The 22,759-nt window shown below is 36.0% G+C and overlaps 1 protein-coding gene across 1 annotated transcript in view; it reads right to left on the bottom strand.

Moving 5' to 3' along the window:
- Window positions 1-22,759, bottom strand: part of ZFPM2 (zinc finger protein, FOG family member 2) — a 464,371-nt gene that overhangs the window by 346,700 nt on the left and 94,912 nt on the right. Inside the window, exon 2 of the mRNA XM_059995051.1 lies at window positions 11,965-12,123. Coding sequence (XP_059851034.1) covers window positions 11,965-12,123 — 159 coding nt within the window. The remainder of the gene's footprint in view (window positions 1-11,964; window positions 12,124-22,759) is intronic.

Genomic DNA, 22,759 nt, shown 5'->3' with positions numbered 1-22,759 from the left:
CCTACCACAGTCCCACCACAATCTGCATGCTCACTAGTCTCTTGCTAATCACTTGCTGTTCCCTCTGTCTGGAACCCTACTACTTCTTTCTACCTAATTAATTCAGCATTAGATATCAACTCAAGTGTCACATTCTTAAGAACGCTTTGACCTTCCTCACTCTTTCAAACCGCCCTGTACCACTTGTGTGATTATTTTATTAATGTCTGCCTCCTCACTATAAGGTAAATTCCAAAATAGCCAGGACCTTCACTGTATTTACTCACATGGTAATCACAGCCTGTCCCATAATGTCTGATATAGTAGGTGTTCAATAAATATTTATTGGATTGCAAAAACATGCATGTGGCATGGACTGACTGCCACAATGCTTTCAGTCATTTATTACCCCAATAATCAAGCAAAGATGAATAAAAACAATGCCCTTTGCAAAACTGAAAACCCTCCATAGTAACAGAACTTAGAGGTGAGCATGTGGCCACCTAATAATAAAGACCCCATTTCCCAGTCTCCCTTTTCTTGAGGTGGACCACTCCTTAAGACTAAGTTCTGGACAATGGATTGTAAATGGGAGAGTCCGGGGGCAGCTTCCAGGAACCTATTCTTACAGCTGAATCTAATCCTAATGAAGTTTTTCATATCTGTGGGGGGAAGAAAAGAAGTATTGTAGGTTACGTCAGCCCTGTCCAAACTCGGACCCATACCCTGCTTCCACCACCAGGGATAGTCCCAGAATGTTATCAAGAGACCCGTTCAAACTCTTCTTACCATAAGGTCTTCCCATAGCACCTCCTCCCTCAGGGCCAGCAAGAGATCCCTGGCTGCTGGTAACACAGGAAAAACAGAGATAGCATCCACGGCATCACCTAGATTTTCAGACTTGTGGGAGAATGTTTTGCCCTCTCTGCTTTAATTTTTAACACAGTGCTTTCATGGGTATTTATACTCTCTTTAGGCTCAGGGCAACTTATCCTAGAATGATAACAGATTTGAAATTCAGATATCTACTATAAATGCCAAAACATTTTAGGAATCTTATTCAAGGTTTTCCAAAAATTAGGAAGTTGAAACCAAACAACATTCTTGATCATTGCTGTCTCCTATGAGATCATCCATATTTAATGAAGGTACTAACAGAGGTCGATTCAGGCCTTGTGGGGCCTGAAGTTTATTCAATTTGAGAGGCCTCTTCTTAAAAGAAGAGTGTAAAGTTATAATTACAAAATTAGGTGCAGGGCCTTGGAAGGAGTCTGTGCAAATGAGGAGTTCTGAAGCTACACTACACTACACTACATCAAACTAACTGAATAATTGATCAATTTAAAAGGTGAATGAGTAGATTTAATATTTTTGGCAATGCTAAGTGTGAAGATAAGGTACGCATTTTACATAAACTTTCAAAATTCATTCCATTTACTAATTATTTGATTTTTTTAGTGCCACTTTAAAAGTTCCCCAAGATAAACTGCCAGTATTATGGAGAAAACATCCTTCTTTTCTAAATTGGGTTTTCCTTAGGATATTAGCTATTTTCCCCGTTCTTTCTTGTTATCAGTGTCACTCGACATTATTGTAGAATTGCTTCTTGTTGAGTTACTGTATTGTGGTATTCCCTTTTAGTAGTCAGTCACTGGGACAGGACGTAGGAGCGCAGGACACAGGCTTAAATGAGGCAGACACGTGTTGGTGAGTAGTTTCCATACTGGAATGATGCACATTACCATAAGGAAGCTTGAGAATGAATACACTGCTTCTTTAATCAGCCCAAACTTAACATTTCCTCCACTCCATATATATATATATATATATATATATATATAAACACACACATATATATACACATATACATATATATACATATTCCCTTGCCTCACTTGTACATATGTTTTCCTTCCTTTACTAGACGACTGTATCTTTAAGAAATAAGAACATTCTTTATATATCCCCCTATCTGCTTCTGTACCTGCGTGGTCATTTATAGGCACTCATACATTCCGATTCTTATACAACTAGAAACAGGTAACATAGGTTTTCAGTGTTAGTTAACTAGTCTGGACCATCATTTGCATTGAAAAAAGGAAAAGATTATCTAAGACCCAAAGTACAGTGTCTTGTGCTAATTGTACAGCAAGAACAGAAGCTACATCAAATTCCATTTTTAAACAGGCAGGGGGGAACAAAGTGTTTTATACATCTGTCCTATAGATTTCCACCTCGATGAATCTCTATCTTCAAAAATAATCCTTAAAAAGACCTTCCCTTCTCACTGTCAGAAAAATATAATCACAGCCTACTGTCTGTGCAATTCCACTTTCCATCTCTGCTATGTGGGTAAGACTTGGTAAAGATACAGCTACTGTCAAGTTTCAGAACAGTTCCTTGTCTAATCTTTTCTACTTCTCCAGATCTTTGATACAGAACCTGTTAGAATGTATTGCTTACTTTTCCAGTTCCTATGTTTATCTCACGTCCACCCTTACCATCTGCTGCACTGCATTTCCTTCAGAAAAGTGAAAAGTTTTCACAGTGCCCAGAGCTTTCGCTGCAAACAATGCTCTCTTCTCCTCTTCCTTCCTTCCTCTCTCCGCTTTTTATTTGGCCTTATTTTGTGTCAAGGTCAAGCTGTTTTAAAGAGTTCACTTTGCAAACATTTCTACGGGGCTGAAATTCCTATCCAAACAGTTTTGATGGATTTGTAAACTTCATGACATTTGTTACTGGCTTCTGCCCAAGTACACACATTTTGGGCTGTCCCCAGTCTTTTGAATTACCTGAAAACAACTTCACAAGAAAACAAGCAGTGAGAAATTGTGGCTTATTTCATGCCACCAAATCAGGGTAACATAATCTTCCAGTTAGTATAATGAGTCTAAAGAGCTTTCAATATAGCCCTCTCATTATATCAAAATGCCAACTCTACTTACTGCACACTGGTTTATATGGACAGAGTCTTTAAAGGAGGACCAAAAGAAATCTTTTAAGCACACCCCTAATTTATTTACTTTATCCTTTAAAATGTCTTGTTTTTATGTATGCCCTTATCTTGACTGACACATCATGTGTAATAAGTGTTAAAAATACCTTGAAAAAGTGAGTTTTATACTTCATACAGCCAGGCTTCTTCCAATGTGTCCATCTCCTTCTATAAGGATTACATAATGATGGACATCGGAAAATGAAATTAGCTCTCATTCTTCGTAAGTACAGAAACCTAGGTTTGAATTTGGTATTAACCTTTAGTAATTTTGTGACTTTGGCCAAGTTACTGAACCTTTGGAAGCCGCAGGTGGAAACAACATCCACCCTGCAGGACAGTAAGTTGATTAGAGATGATACATGTACAGCAAGATGTCTGGCTTTGGGGAGCAGTCATCAAATGGAAGTTGTTATTACCATTATTATAATTGTTATAATTGGTATGTAGTCTCAGTGCCGATCTCTGGAATCTCATTGAACTACTAAAAGAAGCTGAAACAGCAATCTGCATTCGTTATCACTATTTGCTTCATTGGTGTAACACATTCAGTTATTTTTACTTGACCTTTTAAGAACAACAAAAAACTGATTGACTACATTACTATAATTAAATTCATCTTATGGCAGTTTTCCACATTTCCCTTTACACATTCTATGTTTAGCACTACCAGAGGTGAAGATTGTCCCATCAGGTAATGGAAGGGCAAATGCTTTAATACTGCCTGTTGCTTCTCAAATGATAATCAAAACATTGTGAGAAATTTTACATACTAACAAGAAACTATGAATTTTATATTAGAAGATTAAAAGCTTTGAAAATCTTATTTGATTTAAACCTAAAAAATGCTAGTGCAGAACCAAGAAAATATTTTTAAATCATTTATGATGTTTAAAAATAAGAAGCAGAAAAGGCAGGGCTACTTCCAAGAGATCAGTTTCTCTAAAATAACATTTTATCTCAAATTATTATGGGACCAAAAGTAGGATTCAAAGTTGTCAACCACATTAATTCCATATTATTAAAATAAATTAGCTTCTCAGGCTTCCCTAATGCTATTCACACTTGTAATTTTCTTTAAATAGAAAAATAAATTAAGAGTTAGTAGATGTAAATGATTGGCAAACTAGTGTAGATCTGCATGAATTGTTTTATATATTTTTTTAATTTGAGCAACATAAAATTGAAAACTGTATTTTTAATTTAGAATAACTATTTATATAATTATATAAACTATTTTTATAATTTATATAATTACTACTTGACCAAAACTACTTCCTTCAAGAAACACGGGCTCTTCATTCTACCCAAAATACCACTGAGAAAATGTAGCAATAAAAGGGCTTAAAAATATATAGTTTCCCTTTATGGTATTCAGCTAAAATCAATGATTAATTAAATAACTAGATTAAAAGTGAAAAAGTCAATCAATAATTCAGAATAATTCAGAATAATTCAAAAAGTCAATCAATAATTCAGATAATATTTTGTCTCCTAGTATACAGATGCTTAGCTTTACATATATAAAATAACAGGAGATTAAATAAATTCTTACTTTTCTCCTGAATTTCAACATTGTAGGAAAAACAACAAACTTACACTAAATTTTATAGGTCAAAAAATGTTCTCTCACTTGCAGAAACCATAACCACAAAACAGAAAAGACAACTCCTCTAAATGGTAAAATATGGTTTTATATTAATTTTCAATTTTTATTATAAACAATAATAATGTTGATAAAATAAAGATATAACTAAAACAGGCAAATATCTCAACATTTTACATAGTCAGCTAGAAGCAGAATGAAATACACTGTATTACAATATGAAACTGTTTCATAAATTATAATTATGTAATTATATATTTTATCAAGTTTTACTGTATCTAAAAAATGCCTTTAGCTGATTGCACAATGCAGATTAGCTAATGGTCAGCTCACAGAGAAAACAATGAATTTAGTTCATCATATGCAAAAAAGTAGTATATATTATCAAACATGATTCAAATAAATGATATCATCATGACTCATTTCAACACTGCATAAAATCACTCATGTTAATTTTGTTGAAATTTTTATAATGATATATCTGGGATCAAAGATAAGGTAAACAGATAAAGCTTGATCTGACTCTTACAAATAAAATACTAAGTCATGGACAAAATTTGAACACCCTCTGGTTCAAAAGAAAAAAAAAAAAAAACGAGAAAATGCTGACTCCCTGTAAGCACAAATTGCCTTCATTTTTTCAATAATTGTGGCTTAAGGAAAAAAATCAAACTGACCCAAACATAACCATGTTTGGGGGATTTTAAGATGGCCAGAAGAGTGATACCACAATGTCATAATATTTTCTTCCTTTTTCCAATCTTATGAGATAAAAATAAAAGTAGGACACCATTATAGCCTCTATTTCTATGTTCTAAAAAGAATTACTTCCATTTTGCATTGTTCGATGAGTTAGGCAAGAAAAATTTAATTATTTTTAAATAAATTAAAAAAAAAAAGACATACTGTATCCAGGAAAACAGAGGGTTTGCCAAGGCACAATAATGTCATGTGGAGGGAGGGGGAGGTGGCAGAGAAGGGAAGGGAGGTCTGTGCCAAGCAAAGCTGGGGGCTGTTCAATCAGCTCTATCAGGGCTCCATCAGTGTCTCCACTCCAGCCAAATCCAGAGAAAACAAGGAGTCAAAGGTTCAGGTCAATAAGCTTATAGGCGATTTGCACAAACAGCTCCTCCAGCAAGGTAAAAAACAAAGTCATATTGGCTTTTCGTTTTTATTCCTTCTCTTTGAACTCCCCGGTCCAAACAAACACACCCTGGAAATGTCAATGTTATATGCAAGAATTTAAAAAGCTCAGCCTCTTAATCCCGTTAAGAAAAAGGAACAAAGTTGCCGGTACAGATCTCCTTCCTTATTGAACTCAAAGTGAGTACGGTAGAGCTGCCTTTTGCAGATTCTGATTCCAGTTGCCCAAGCATCAGAGGAAGCAAAAATGTGTCATTAAAGGCATAAATGAGGAGGAAAGAAACCAGAGTGACTGAAAAGCATTTATGAAATATTTGTAAATAGACTTTCTGAACTAAAAAAATAATAAAATGAAAAGAAGAAAACAGGAAACAAAATAGCATGAACGTTTGACACTGGATCAAGTGAAAAATAAGCAGTTACTACTCCCACAACCAAATCTTCATGAAGCTGTGCTTTTTCTTCTTCTTCTTCTAGTATTAAGAATCTAGATAACATTTTTGTTGCTTTACTTAACATGGAATGGTGACAAATGCCAGTGATCCAGGCTTTAATTTATTATAGTCCAATGAGAAATATGGCTTTTCCTCGGTTATTTCTTAATTTTTAATCAAAGCTACAGAATGACACAAATGATAGAAAGAAAGGAAGGAAGTAGGGGAGAGGAACATTCCAATGAGTCTGGCAACTTATTGGCAGGAATAGTTTAGCACAATGTTGAAATGATTCTGATTCTCATGCCTCCTGTTCTCTTTCTGATTCAAGGAGGTGAAAATTTATAGAGAACATCTACCCAGCTCTGGTGTTGTGGAAGGGAGCAAAGTGACTCGTATCAGCCTCAAACACCCCCAAACTGTTCTTCCGTAAACTACATTAATGAGCTACAGATGGAGTCTCATCAAGCCTTTGGCTAAGGGATGATTCTGATTGGAGTTACCTGTATCTCCTGACAGCTTCCCCAATTCGCTTGCTTCCACTTCCTGTTTTAACTTTTACTTTCTGCAGACTTTCCTTCTCTAGGTATATACAAACTGTGTCATGACCATGCCTTTTCTCCCAGTTATACCTCAACTCTCCTCCGTGACTCACCCAGGCCTTCCACAGTGGTAAGAATCCAACAGATTCCTAGAGCTGGAAGTTCCACAGGTATGGCCACACCTCTCTTACTTCCCCCAGCTCTCTGCTGTCCTCTTCTGGCTTTCTGCAACATTAGCCTTATAGGTACAGCCAAGTTGACTCTGGAGTACCGGAAGCTCACTCCCTTCCCTCAGGTCTCCACTCAAAGTTCACTTACCCTATCATCACTCCTTATAAATTACTGATAGCATGCAGTGCACACGCACACAATGGCGTTCTATCACCCTGACTGTGTTGTTTTTCTTCATAATGTTCAACATCACCCGTCATATTATACAATGCGAGTTTGATTGTTTATTATCTCTCTCTCATCTCAAGAGTAGTGGTGGACGTTTGTCTACTGCTGTATCCCCAGCACCAGGAAAGGGTCTGACACATAGCAGATGCCTAATATATGAGTTGAGCACTGCACCCAGTGACTTCTCTGACAATTCTCCATATCTAGATAGTAGGACTAGAAGTAAGGTTTGTTTTTCTTCCAAAATCAACTTTGATGACATCATTTCCCTTTCAGACTTTGTTTACAGATGATGTCATCAGAAACCAGTTTGTAAGGATCCTTGGTAACTTTTCCAGAAAATCATTATTGATTAACTCAAAGTTCACTGACATGTAGTTTCTTTGGAGGTTTTTGTTTGTTTGTTTGTTTGCCTGTTGATAGCATTACATTCTAATAGCCTAGTGATACTGGCCTGACAATTTTCTTCCTGTTCACACATCCTGTGACATCCTCCTGGAATGTATCCCAAGACATGTTAATTTACTTTAGTCATTAACAAACTTAAATATTGCAGGGAGGAAACAGTCTTCCAAATAATTAATAATAGTAAACCCGTTTTAGAGCTGCTCCAATATCAGCCCCACTATAAAACTTACTGTCTTTGAGTTTATCCAAGAATTGCTAATGTATAAGAGTTCCCACCTGCCAGTAGTGACATAACTAAAAGCTCCCCAGGTTGCTTTCCAGACCACCTATATTTCAATTTACATTAGTTCGCTTAGCTCTAAACCATTATTGATGTACTTCCATGTTTACTCTATAAACCAGAATAAAGGCAGACAAAAGTCACTGAAGCAAATAATCCAGTACCACAGGAAATGTGTAGCACTCATGGACCCAGCCTTGATGTCTTCGTCATCTGCAAATTCAAGGAAATAATTCTTGCTTGTTTCCTTCCTCTCTGAGATACGGTAAGGCAAGATGCCAAATGATCTAAACTCACTGCACCAAAGGGGATGATGCAAATTGAAAGTATTGCTTTACACTTTGCTAAAATTCTTAAAATCTAAAAGTATCAAAGCAACTTTGAAATATCATCTTTTTATAAATATAATTCATTTCATTCATTTCAGAGGTGAAAAATAAAAAACATGAAATATGCAACTAGCCCAAAGTAAAAAGTGAAACAGGAATCTGCAACAGAACTGTCAGATTCATATTTTAGGCCTGAGACTATAACAAGGTTTTATTAAAGTGATCTTTTCCATTTTTAATTGTGATTATTTATGCTTTAGATTTGTATGATTAAGAATTCTACACATTTAAAGATGACAAAATTCTGACCAACATTTTTTGACATTTCCGTGGAATATTACATTACGAGAGTGATTTGGGTCGCATTTAATCACACTTTATAATATAACTAGCAACTTCACTAATATTAATAGACACTTCGAGATGTGTAAAAGAAAAAGCCTTCTCATCTGACAAGAGAATAGATAATATCCATGTGGAACTGAGAAAAATACCACAATAATAAGAGTCATTCTAAACACTGAAAACATCCTGTATAATGTAGAAGGCTCAATTTCAAAAGGAAGAAGTAACTTTTACCTATGATAAGCTATGTCTCTACAGAGTATTTTCTTTTCTTCTTTTCTAAAAAGGAAAGTTACAATAGCATAGATTGCTTTTATACAAAATACAGTTGCTAAAGTATAAATGAAGATATATTGTAACTATATGTGTATCTCAGTACTCTTCTCTGACAAGGTGTCAAGATACCTTGTTTGGAAAACAAGATACTCTAACCATGTTTTTGCGATCTGAGTTTTTAAATTCCTATCCTTTGTTTGATAAGAAAAAAGCATTTGATGTTCAAAAATGTTACCCCTGGAACCCAGTAAAACAACTGTGTCATTGCTAGATTTTGATCATGGCTAGATCTTTAGACAAAGAAACTTCCCAAGTAATCCAATTCATTTTCTTATATATACTTACAATTTTTAAGTTGTCATAAATGATTCAGAATATGTGCAAAAAGTATGTTTCATCAGTGATCCCAACTTAAAAATATTTTTCTTCAGAAGAACAATTTTTACATGCTTTTTCAATCATGACACTGGCATCATTAACCATTTAAATACTTATACGCTTTTAATGCCTAATCTATCTTTTTCCCTGCAACTGGCAAGAAAACATAATTATGTGTCACTGAGACTAATATGTAAATTTCTGCAGAAAGATTAGATTCTAATTTTCCAGAGAGGACATTTTCTCTTCCTATTATAGTTAATCAACTTAAATGAAAAATGAGGAATCCCTGGAATCCCTGTATGACCTCAAGGGGCTGCAATTCATATCAAAGAGTTGTCTCTCTTTCACACCAGTTCCTACTACTTCAGTGGGAATTCCCTGGTCTCACATTCTATGAGAGTAAAATAATGAAATTCTTTTCCTATTAAATAAGGCAACAGTGGTTTGAAATAGTAATAGTAGTATTTATCCTAAAAAATATTATGTGAAAATTAGAATTCTTATTTCCACCTATCATTACTTTCTAGTTTCAAACTAAACATTAGAGAATTATTTGTACAATATATTAACTAATTATATCTTATTTAATATATTATCTATATCCTATATTAAATATTATTTTGATATATTTTTCAACTTTCCAATTATTTATCAAAGTTAAAAATATCCACTAAACAATGTTCCTAATAATTGTAGTTCAGTTCTCTTTTGTTGTTGTTCCTCAAGGCCTGTCATTATTTTTCATGAGTTAAGACTCTGTTTAATATAGATGGAGGTTATTATTCTGGGACCATAATTATGTAATCCTGTAATAAGCATCTGCCGTAAGTCTATTTTCTTCCAAGAAACCACTAACTTAAAACTTGGAGTTCTATTTTCTTAAATACAGGCCATCACCAATGATGATCCCAAAACGTAAAATACACCTAATAATAACTATTAGTACTGCATCCCTGGATTAATAAGTTGACAAAGATGTCTGAATCCACACACTCACTCTTTTAAGGACAAGGGCAAGAAGAATAAATGATACTTACTAGCTACTGGTTCCTTCTTTAATGTAATCCCACAACATAAGGTAGGTGCTATACAATGCACTAGAGGATATATTTCCCGATAAAGATGGAAAATGGGATGTCTTCAAACAGATTTAAAAACTCCTCCTCTCCAGCCAGCTCTAATATGTATTGCTGTGGGTGTGTAGCATCAAGAAATGGTTCTAACATCCAAAACAACAAGAGAAAATGTTAATTTGGCCTGAACTCTGAGTGACTACTAACTAAGAAGGCCTGTTTGGTCCATACCATTCTTGTTTTCAACCAAAAGTCTCTGATGTGGGGGACAAGGACCATGTTACAAAGCCATCTTGAGGTCTTCAGGAGTTAATGGTCAAAGTTTTTCTGAACTTCAATGTATCCCGCTGCTGGTGCCGCCGTTCCATTTCCACAGTCTTAGGGCTACTGGCCACACGGATGGGAACTGGCTGGCTTCTTTTGTTTCTAACACACCAGAATCAAGAGAAAGTTATACTGAGGTTTTTTTTTTGGTTTTGTGGTTTTTTTTTTTTGCAGTATGCGGGCCTCTACTATTGTGGCCTCTCCCGTTGCGGAGCACAGGCTCCAGACGCGCAGGCTCAGCAGCCATGGCTCACGGGCCCAGCCGCTCCGCGGCATGTGGGATCTTCCCGGACCAGGGCACGAACCCGTGTCCCCTGCATCGGCAGGCGGACTCTCAACCACTGCGCCACGAGGGAAGCCCTATACTGAGGTTTTAATAATATGTATCAAATGTATATTTGGTGACTGAGGCATGCATATTAGAAGTTTTGGGGGAAGCTATATCAGCATTCTTGATTTCAGACTGCCAATTCACATCATCAAATTCACACAAACAGGTAAAAAATCACTCCACATAACTTCTGTCTGCCTAAAAAATAAAGACGGTGCATTCAGAAACATAAACAGACATACAGACATCCAGTCATGCCCTCTGGGAAACAACCATGGTAAAATCAATAAAAGTAGCTATTCTAAACCAAGGAAGTGATCCAGACACTTGTGAAATTATACATTGGTGTGGGAGGTACAGAAGACCCATCTCACTTGCCGAGGCAAAACAATCAAATAAAGAAATTAAAAAGAATTGTAAGAAACCTTAAACTCATTTTTGAAAAAAGCAAGTTAAAAATGAGTATACATGCCCAATGAGGACATAGTCACTGGCAAGGCCACTTGGCTCCAAGTCAAGGTTGGAAATAGGCAGAGATAATAGTGTCTCAGGTTCTTCTTCTGTTATAATGTTAGTATGTAAGAAGAATATCTAGAAGAGAGAAAGAGCGTGTATTTTCTTATTTGACAATATCTAAAAAAAAGCACCATTCTCAATGTTGAAAGTCAATGTCAAACAGTTAAGGCGCTCAGTTTTCAAAAGGAATGAGCTAGAAACTTGGGTGGGGACTCTGGCCCATTCCCTTCTTACCCTCAATGGCTAATTCAGTGCCTTGCAAAAAAACTGACATTCAGTAAATATTTGTTGAAAGGATAAACAATAAACATTAAATGTATTATAGTTATTTGGCCAACCAACATGAAAACGTTCACAGTTAACTGGCCAATCAATAGGAAACTATGTGTTTAAATATACAATATGATTTATGGATTATAAAATTTCTTTTATCCTTCAAAATAATATTGTATGTTTAAAAAAAACTTGCATGTATTTTCAGACAGTTGAATTATGTATTCGCACTCTCAACACTCTTCCTCCACTCTATCAGTGCATTTTTCAACCATACAAAATCATCTGAGTAAACAGACGCACATATCGCATCCAGCCATTAATGATTACCTTTGTTACAAAAGTATTCCACTTCTTCACAGCTCAGATTTTCAGGCCCAAATTCTGTGGAAAAGCTTTCCTCCAATGGAAAGTCCCCTTTTGAGATGATGTCTGTTTCCTCTGATGGACATTCTTCTTCTTCCTCTTCAATGGCATCTTCTAGCGGCCCTTGAAAAAGAACAGGGACACTGTACCAAAAAACATCCAAAGAAGAGGGTGAAATAAAATCCTTAAATAGGGTCTTTTTGATTAAGGTGGTGAGGAAAATGTATTCTATAGATAGGCCATGGAGTACCAAGGGTACTCATACAAGATAATGTCACATCCATATCAACAAGTAATGTTGACCTATGATAAGAAGTGGAAGGAAACCAGATCCTGAAGTTACTACACAGAAAGCAACCTCCATCTCCCATCCTTCCCCACCCCCAACTCGAAGCCCAAAGCTTGTTCTTTTATTCTCTCCTAAAGAGCAAAACTGTGCACTTTATGTTCATTTGTTAGAATTAACTGCCTGGTAAAGAGTACAAGTCTCTTTTACACTGTTGTACAATTTTACCTGAGATTTTAATAAAGATTTAGAGTAATTGAATGCATTTTAATTGAACTGAGATTTTAATAAAGTCTATACTTTTAAAAATCCATCTTAAGAGTGGATTCCAAGAAAAGATTTCATTATATGTGTTTGAGGCTTGAAGAAAAATTACATATTTCTCTCCCTGATGAAAGCATAACCCTGTTCATGATTAATTGAATTTTTTCTGAAATGAAAAGTAGTTTTCTAATGAAAAAATGTAATTTGTATTTATGTGATACTTTTTCTGTAATAAAAATACAACTTCCTTAGAGTGAATGAGAGTGAGGTGCATTACATTAATGGACCTATTTCACTGAAAGGAAAGGGAGGGCTATAGTTGTTGAGATGGATCTGAAGTGGACAACGTGGGAATACCACACTGCCGATCGTGAATTTCCGACTGCCCAGAAGAATCAAAGTATCCGACTCATTTTACTAAGCGGAAGTCCACATTTCCTCCTAAAGAAGCACTGTAGCATTTCTTCCAAAGAACACAATTATGGTAATTTGTACTAATTGTCACTCATGTCAGCAGTCTCATCAGACAGGCTAAATACTTAAAAGGCTTAGGCAGTTTCTTTCTCTTACTTCTTGGAAATGTGCTAGGAAATTTTCAGGACCAAAGCAGAAATTTTATAAATAATTTAAAATAGTGAATTTATTACAGTCTTCACATACGTGTGAGCAAACAGGAATAGGTACATACAGCACAGTGACATACGGGCTGTTTTCCCAAAAGCAAGTTCCCAAAGGGCTGAATTCACATGACACATTTTCATGGAGAGAATTAGTTGCTTTGGACAGAAATTAAGGGACATCCAAGAAAAAATTCTTACAGAGTTTCTTTGTGCTTTTTAAAATTTATTTTTTCTTCTTTTCTCCAAAATAACAAATGTTGAGGAAGAAAGAATGCCCTAATTCCAAACACTCTGGTAATGTGATGGGTTTGTTTTTCCACTCCAGGTGGAGCGTAAAAAAAACCCATAGATTCTGTTTTAACACAAACCACATTCAAAACCATGGATCTCATATTAGGTTTTCTCTCTCACTCATTATTTCAAGTAATTTATAATCTTTCACCTTTTAAAACAATTATGTCAAGTAGCAAGACATGCAAGGAACATACAAAATAGTAATAAGGTAAAAGATTACAATCACTAAAACAGTTATCTGAATAATTCAATAATAATTGTGAGTCTAACGAGGAATAACATAGAATATCTTCCATGTTTTTATTTTGTTCAAGCAACAATTTTGATAAAAAGTTTGGTCAAAAGAAGACACCTAGACTGTCTCATTTGTGTCTCATGTAGGACTTTCAAAGCACTTTCTTATATAATCTTTAAAATAACCCAATGAGGTAGGTAACTGAACAATTATTTAAAATATTCTGACTTAACGAGTTGGCTCCGACGGTATAATATTAAATTAAAACTTCATTAGAAATTAAATGGAAAATCTCATGTGAAAATTTGAAAGAAAATAAACCCACAAAGCATTGATATAGACTTAATAAAAGTCTAACCAAGCCATTCACATATACAAACATGTCAAAAAAGGCTTGTATATCACATATAACTTTTTACCAAAGATTATAAGATCTTAATTGACAGTACAGTATTCTATATTCCAGGGGCTGCTTTATTTTATGTTGGCTATCGATTTGAAATTCAAAGCATGTAGTTGAAAAGAAGCACTTATTTTCAAAAATGAACTACAAAATCCCAAATAAAAGGTAAAAAAATTATTGAGCTCATTGTTCAAAATACATGAGATCTCATTGTCAATATTTAGAACAGGCTAGAGAAAGGTGATTTAATAATTTCTCCCAAAGCACGTGTCAGATTGATATAATTTACTGTACTTTAAAATGTCTAACCATTTCTTTAGCCATGCTATCAAATCAGGCTCTGGCAAAAAAGATTTCTCTTAAAATGTATAGTATTTATGGTTTAAGATTAGATCTCACCCTACTCTCTATATTGCATGTTTCTTTAGCTGGAAACCTTACAGATAATCGGTGGCTATAAACTAACATTTCAAAAGGTAAGAGACACTTGAAGCACAAGTACAATTAATAGCACCAATGAAGGAGGGAATGAAGGAACCTCCTGTGTATGGGTTAGTGGGCACAGAAGTCCACTTCAGAAAAATCACCGCACGTAATTTGACACAAATAATAATATCTACTCAGAAAAGTCTTACGACTGAGCTCTATGTGCCCTCATGGAGAAAATTACTTTTGATTGAGGCCACTTGGCAGGCAAGTGTAAGGAAATCTGAATTTCAGCTCTTCAGTTGCCTTTGATTTACAGATATTCAAACACACTCGCGAGAATGAACAGTCAATGTTTATATATATAAATATTTACCTGATTTTAAAAATGCTAATAATTAACTGTACAGCCTAAAGCTATGAACACAATGATGCTGTACGCCGGGCCCACAACGCTGTTAATCATCTCTCAGAATGCAGAGGCATCTTTTATACTGGATACATAATACAGATCACTGGAAGATTCTGGTGGGTGCAAAGTAATACTCCTGTTTTCAGAAAGGGAGACAACTGGGTACTCAGGAACCCTTTGAATTGACCACAGCTGCTTCTGCCCCCCAAAGATAAAGTGAAGCTAAGAAGTGTCACGCAGATTCACAACACCTGACAGTAACGATCACGCTCCCAATGGGCAATGAAGCCTTCGTCATCCAGGACCAAAAGCGATATTGCAAAAGCTGGGCCTATGCGTGGGAGGATTTTTCATCTGGTGGCTGTTTCAGTGATCTGGAGTTGGTAAAGGACAAAAGGAAAGTTCAAGATTAAGTAGTCCTACCCTATACAAAGGGAGCATAATCACTGAATGAAATGAAAGTCAAGAATTGGATTTGTATGGTGAAGAAGCACTTCCCAGATAAATTAATTTACCTTTGAGGAGTATCTACTCCCCAGATAAATAAATTTATGAGAAAATTTTTGCTATGATTTCAGGGTTAAAGAAATCCCTGAAACCCATCCAAAACCACTGGAGGAAGAGCTAGATGACAAAACAAAACAAACAAACACAAAATATATCTCCTATATTTTTTCTAGCGAAAAAATATAGGAGATATAGAAGGATTAAAAGAGAACTGAAATAAGCAATACAAGGAGGCTATGCAAAAAATGATAAAGATCAACATCATAAATATTAAATCAAATATACATGTCTTTCAACATATGTTGTCTTGATAAAAAACATCCTACCTTGGTAGCCTACTATAAACTAGACTAATCCTCACTTAAATGTCAGACTGTCTTTGTTCATATAAATTCAAAGCACTTCAGAATGAGGCACCCATGAAAGAAATTAAATCCTACAGAAATTAGTATACATTGCCAAGTATGAAGAAGGGAAAGAAATGCCAGATTCTATGGTTCTGATGCAATATCCCCAAAAAGGGTTTCTTTCTCTTAAGCACTCACTGGCATTAATTTATTATAAATTATTTTAGTTAGGTTTCGCATGCCTTTTGATTGATTAAAACAAGACAAACACTTTGCCACAATGGAACTATAGAGAGCGTTCAGTCTCCTCTCCATGCATTAATATTCTGAGCATTCTAGAGGCTGCACAAGACTAGCCACCTAGCAAAATGAGACTGTTTCAGAATACTGGGCAGCCCTGATTGCAACTGACAGGTGGGAAGAAAGTCGAATTAAAATATTATCCTTCCCAATAATTGCAATAATCCATCACAGTGTGCTCAGAAATTCTGCTAGGTGAGTTTCCTCCAAAAATGCACAAATATTCCCACACCTTTTTATTCTGGTGCTTCTTAAGGTATGCCATTTCGGAACATTTTTTATATCTGATAGTATTATTAATATTAAAACTTATATCAAAAAATTGTATTAAATTATTTTACTCATGTACAGAACAAAGAATACGTGTGATGACATACATTTCTCAAAATATTAATGAATTAATGAAAATGGTGTATTGTCTCCAAGTTGCCAGCTCCTGTTTTGTGCTCCTTAAAAGTTGTTTGCAAAAGATCCACTCAGATAAAGGAATAAGAAGGTACGTAAAACCTTCTAATATACATAAAACAATAGAGATCTCCAAATCTGACAATTTAAGCAATAATATATACCATGCTTTAATTATTACATTATAATTGGGCCACATTTATCATGTAATGCTACCTTTCAAAAAGTAAATATGAAAAGATAAACTAGGAATAGATCAATTCTGGTTTACGTTTAATATGTAATACACAAATACGTCAAAACTCTATACAGGTATGCTGTATGTTAGTTGACAGGTAAGAGGGAGTTGATACAGAATTTTCCATTCTAATCTTATGTTACATTCTCTACATGTGATAGCAATGCAGCAGTAGACTAATATTTAAATTGGATGTCTCGTTACCAAATCCTCTGTATTCTAGCCTCATGTATCTTTGTTAATTTCAGGATGGTATTCACAAAAGACAAAACATAAAACCCTTCTAACAGGAAAGATTATTAGTTTCATATGTTCTGTACAAATATGACCTGTTTGTTCAATTAGAAATGGAAAATAAAAATGCAACTCTAAATTAAAAAGCAGAAACCACAAAAATGCATCCTTCCCCATCTCATTATGGAGTAGGAACATTTCTATCTTTAGAGTACTAATATCTTTTTTTTTTTTTTTTTTTGTGGTACACAGGCCTCTCACTGCTGTGGCCTCTCCCGTTGCAGAGCACAGGCTCCGGACGCGCAGGCTCAGCGGCCATGGCTCACGGGTCCTGCCGCTCTGCGGCATGTGGGATCTTTCCTGACCGGGGCACAAACCGGTGCCCCCTGCATCAGCAGGTGGACTCTCAACCACTGCGCCACCAGGGAAGCCCATAGAGTACTAATATCTTTTTACTAACTTTATCTGGGGCATATTTTGCAGCTCCCAGTAGTTCCTCTTAGAGTTTTCAGCTGCTACACTCAGATTCCTTATAAATCATAATTAACCTGTAGGCACACCTCAAAATGCTACTCACTTGGTTCCTATTACATTTGTCTCATGCATATCCCACAGAGCCATTTAATGCGAAGGGGCAGGGAAGAGGGATGCTCTTTGGACAGTGCAAATCCATACTCACTCATGTAAATGGAGCTTAACAGCAAGAATAAAACCTTATTTCTGTAGTATAAAAAAGTAGTATTTTAAGCGAGCAAGTTCTTCCTGCAGTCACTCACTTTTAACAATAGTTGCATCAGGGGATCTAGTAGGAAGGAAACATTTTTATTAATTTTTCTCTTATCTGCCAGAAGAATGTTGATTTTTTTTCATTTGCGTTTGTTGCCTGCAGGTAGCAGACCAGAGAATCACATGGTAGAAATTCTTCTTTTTGATTAATTTCTTTCCATGTGTTAGGTTATTTCTTATATATAATTGATTTGGGCCTTTGCTCATAGCTGTGCATCTTTTTTATATCTGTACCAACTGCTGTCCTTCAATCTATAAAGTTGAAGGAAATTACCTGAATTTGTTAAGTTTATTAAAAATGAGATCTGTGAATATTTAAATTGAGTTTTGAAATGTTAATGCAAAAAAAAAGATATTAGAGAATTTTTAATGGAGGGTTCAATTTGACCATGCTCCATTTTAAAAAGAAGAGAAGAGGGTCAGGTTTTATTCAAATTGTTTCTTTAGGGGAAACAATGAACTCTTTGATTTTATAAAAGTAGAGTAATATTCTTTGCTACAAGGTTTTTGGCAATTTTTATTAGATGGCAGTATTAACCCTTCTTATATGTAAATCTGAGAACACTTTAAATTCTTTAATTTTTTTCCCCTGAAATGCTTTGTTTTGGGAACTTTCAAATTAAGTGAATAATGCTAACAAGAAAATAATTTTGCTTAGAACATATGCAAACCCAGCAAGCAGCAACTAATCTTACATAGTAAACACTGACATCACAGGAAAAACAAAGTCAGATGAGAAAATCCAGATAAATTTGAACCAGAATCTCTAATGACTAATTTACTCTCAGGCATTGAAAAAAATCAGTTCATTAATAACTGCCTTGTGCATTGACCCAGGAAGTCAGTGACAGAGATGTCACTGAAATCCACATAGTTTGTAATCAGGTCTCAGTCCAGAGCCCCATAAAGCTTACTGAAGACGGTAACTCTATCATAAAGAAACAAGAAAGTATATTCATTACTAAAACTGTATATTTCTTATGATTGTGATGTATTTCAATAAATAAAAAGCCCTTAACTGGTAATAAGTACAATAGATGAAAGTCTGGTATATTATTTTGCTCTCTTTATGAGACTTTCAAGTATTTATTCATTCATTTGTTATTCATCTAACCAATATTTACTGCGGGTGAAGCACGTGGCAGGCACTGTGTTGGGTGCTGGGTTAATAGCAGTATACAAACAAGGTGGATGGTCCCAGCCAGAAGTGAGTGGATAACTGGGTGAAGGAGACAAACTTTACGCATATAATGCATGCAATTTATTTTTTTTAAAAAGATACTCCATTTTAACATGAGGAAGGCAGGAAAGGCTTCTTAGATATCTTAAATTCCAGTTATTTGTACATTTTTCTTTTTCCTCTGATATAATTCTATCTTACCTCCATCTGTGACTGGAAGGAGGAAGTATGGTACCCAGCATTTAACCATGTCATTTAATTCATAGTTATTCAAATAAGAATTTTTTAGTTGAATTTAATTGTCATAATATTGAAGACCAAATCAAGGAGGATAATACTAGGTCAATTATTTTAAAAGATCTAGATGCATAGCTTTAATTATTACTAATTATTAGGTTGGCCAGAAAGTTCGTTTGGGTTTTTCCCCTATGGAAAAACCCGAACGAAGTTTTTAGCCAATCCAATATATTGTTGGAGGAAGTTTATTCTGCTATCAGTCCTTTCATGGTTGTTCAAATCAGGTGCCATCTACCCACAGCCTGCCAGAAGTTTTTTGGGGGACGTGGAATCAGGCAAGCAGAAAAGTTTCCCCAAAGTGAATCCTGCTGTCACAACAAAACATCAGGTATTACCCAGAATATGAATACAGTACATTAGATTTTTAAAAGCACTATAAGTAAGAAAAAAAAAGGATTTGAACCTATCCACAGAACCTTGTAGATATGATATGTGGGTGATAAATATTTCTTAGGTGAATTAATCAAAACATAATTTTATAGACTTGTACAAGAAAAAACATCCATTTTCTTTAGAAACTTCAAAGCACCATCAAAATATAGCTAGTATTCTTATCTAACAAACTAAATTCTGAAAAACTAGTTAATAATATCCTACATAGTTACAGAACAAAATTAAATTAGTATAAGTAAAAGAGATGTTATTTTTTATAGATTATCTTATTTAAATGGAGATATGAAAAATAGGGGGAAAGGGGAGCCTGTAGCCTTCTGACTCTAGAATGGATATACATTTCTTTCTCTTTCTAGAGCAATTCAAAGACAATGTATATATTGATTTTTTTAAAAGTCCACAATAACAACAAAAACACTAGCCAAACAACAGATACTAAACAAAGGACTCTGATTACTAATTTCTTAAACAATTTCACAAGGCAAAGATGAATCAATATGGTCCTTAAAAACATTCAGTATGCATTTGTCTCATAAGCAACATATCTGTGTCATATGAAAATATATAGCAAGCATATGGCTACATGCAGGAAATAAAAGAAAAATATCACCGCAAAGATTTGGGGGAATTTTTTCAATTACAAGAGAAAAATCAATAAAAATATTTGCATCAGGTTTTGGTCACTGTATATATAAATTTTTTTTTCTTCTTAATAAAATTTGAATCTGATAACCCCCACCTCATCACATAGATCAATTTCCCTCTACTTATTCCTTCAGTTTAATAACACCCTTTCTGACCCTGCTTTATTAAAATGATTCTTTACATGTGCAATTAATTACTGACTGAACCTTCTAAAAAAACATTTTATAAAATAACTGCTCTCAAAATGATGCATGATTTCACTGTCTGACTACAGTTTGACAGCAAACAGTAATTCTCTAAATGTCATCCCTGGACCAGCAACATTAAACGTCACCAGAGAACTTGGTAGAAATTCAAAATTAATTGTCAGACTCCACCCCAGATCTGATTTCAGAAACTCTGAGGGTGAGGTACATCAATCTGTGTTTTAACAAACCCTGCAGGTGATTCTGATGCATGCTCAAGTTTGAGAACAACTGTGCAGGAATATAAATGCTAGAAGTTACTTTGTAACAGTACAAATTATATTTTTTGTTATCATTTAATAGAAACAATATAATATTTTGCAATTAATACAGGCTCCATGATTCAGACTCCCCAACTTCAAACTATACCACAAAGCTACAACAATCAAGACAGTACAGTAGTGACACAAAAACAGAAACATAGATCAATGGTACAGGATAGAATGCCCAGAGACACACCCACGCACATATGGTCACCTAATTTACGATAGACAAGAACATACAATGGAGAAAAGACAGCTTCTTCAATAAGTGGTGCTGGGAAAACTGGACAGCTACATGTAAAAGAATGAAATTAGAACACTACCTAACACCATACACAAAAATAAACTCAAAATGGATTAAAGTCCTAAATATAAGATCAGACACTATAAAACTACCACTTGCTGTCCCTAGAAATGGCTGCCCCAAATCTCCGTTTCTCGTATTTGCACTTCTGTGCAACTAGAAAGGCTCCAGAATTAATGAACTGTTAAAAAGAATAAATATCTTGCTTCAAGATGGCAGAGGAGTAAGACACGGAGATCACCTTCCTCCCAACAAATACATCAGAAATACATCTACATGTGGAACAACTACAGAACACCTACTGAAAGCTGGCAGAAGACCTCAGACTTCCCAAAAGGAAAGAAACTCCCCACATACCTGGGTAGGGCAAAAGAAAAAAGAATAAACAGAGACAAAAGGATAGGGACAGGACCTGAACCTCTGGGAGGGAGCTGTGAAGGAGAAAAAGTTTCCACACACTAGGAAGCCCCTTCACTGGCGGAGATGGGGGGTGGGGGGGGGGAGCTTCAGAGCCACGGAGGAGAGCGCAGCAACAGGGGTGCAGAGGGCAAAGCTAAGAGATTCTCACACAGAGGATCGTGCCGACCAGCACTCACCAGCCCGAGAGGCTAGTCTGCTCAGATGCTGGGGCAGGTGGGGGCTGGGAGCTGAGGCTCGGGCTTTGGAGGTTGGATCCCAGGAAGGGGACTGGGTTTGGCTGTGTGAACACAGCCTGAAGGGGGCTAGTGTGCCACAGCTAGCTGGGAGGGAGGCCGGGAAAAACTCTGGACCTGCCTAATTGGCAAGAGACCATTGTTTCAGGGTGCGTGAGGAGAGAGGATTCAGAGCACCGCCTAAATGAGCTCCAGAAATGGGTGTGGTCCACGGCTATCAGCGCGGACCCCAGAGACCGGCATGAGATGCTAAGGCTGCCGCTGCAGCCACCAAGAAGCCTGTGTGCGAGCACAGGTCACCATCCACACCTCCCCTCCCGGGACCCTATGCAGCCCACCACTGCCAGGGCCCCATGATCCAGGGACAACTTCCCTGGGAGAACACACAGCATGCCTCAGGCTGTTGCAACATCAGGTCAGCCTCTGCTGCCTCAGGCTCCCCCCGTATCCCTCCCTCTCCCGGGCCTGAGGGAGCCAGAGCCACTTAATCAGCTGCGACTTTAACCCTGTCCTGTCTGGGTGGGGAACAGATGCCCTCAGGCGACCTACACACAGAGGCAGGTCCAAGTCCAAAGCTGAACCTCAGGAGCTGTGTGAACAAAGAAGAGAAAGGGAAGTCTCTCTCAGCAGCCTCAGGAGCAGAGGATTAAATCTCCACAATCAACTTCATGTACCCTGCATCTCTGGAATACCTGAATAGACAACAAATCATCCCAAAATTAAGGCAATGGACTTTGGGAGCAACTGTAGACTTGGGGTTTGCTTTCCGTATCTAATTTGTTTCTGGTTTTATGTCTATCTTAGTTTAGTATTTAGAGCTTATTAGCATTGGTAGATTTGTTTATTGATTTGGTTGTTCTCTTCTTTTAATTTTATATTTATACATTTTTTCTTCCTTTTTCTCTTTTTGTGAGTGTGTATGTGTATACTTCTTTGTGTGATTTTTGTCTGTATACTTTTGTTTTACCATATGTCCTAGGGTTCTGTCTGTCCATTTTTTTTTTTTTTGTACAGTTTTTAGC

Source organism: Delphinus delphis, chromosome 17, assembly GCF_949987515.2.
Source record: "Delphinus delphis chromosome 17, mDelDel1.2, whole genome shotgun sequence".
NCBI lineage: Eukaryota > Metazoa > Chordata > Mammalia > Artiodactyla > Delphinidae > Delphinus > Delphinus delphis.
Note: the sequence above shows the minus strand (reverse complement) of the source record. Positions and strands in the feature narration are given on the sequence as shown.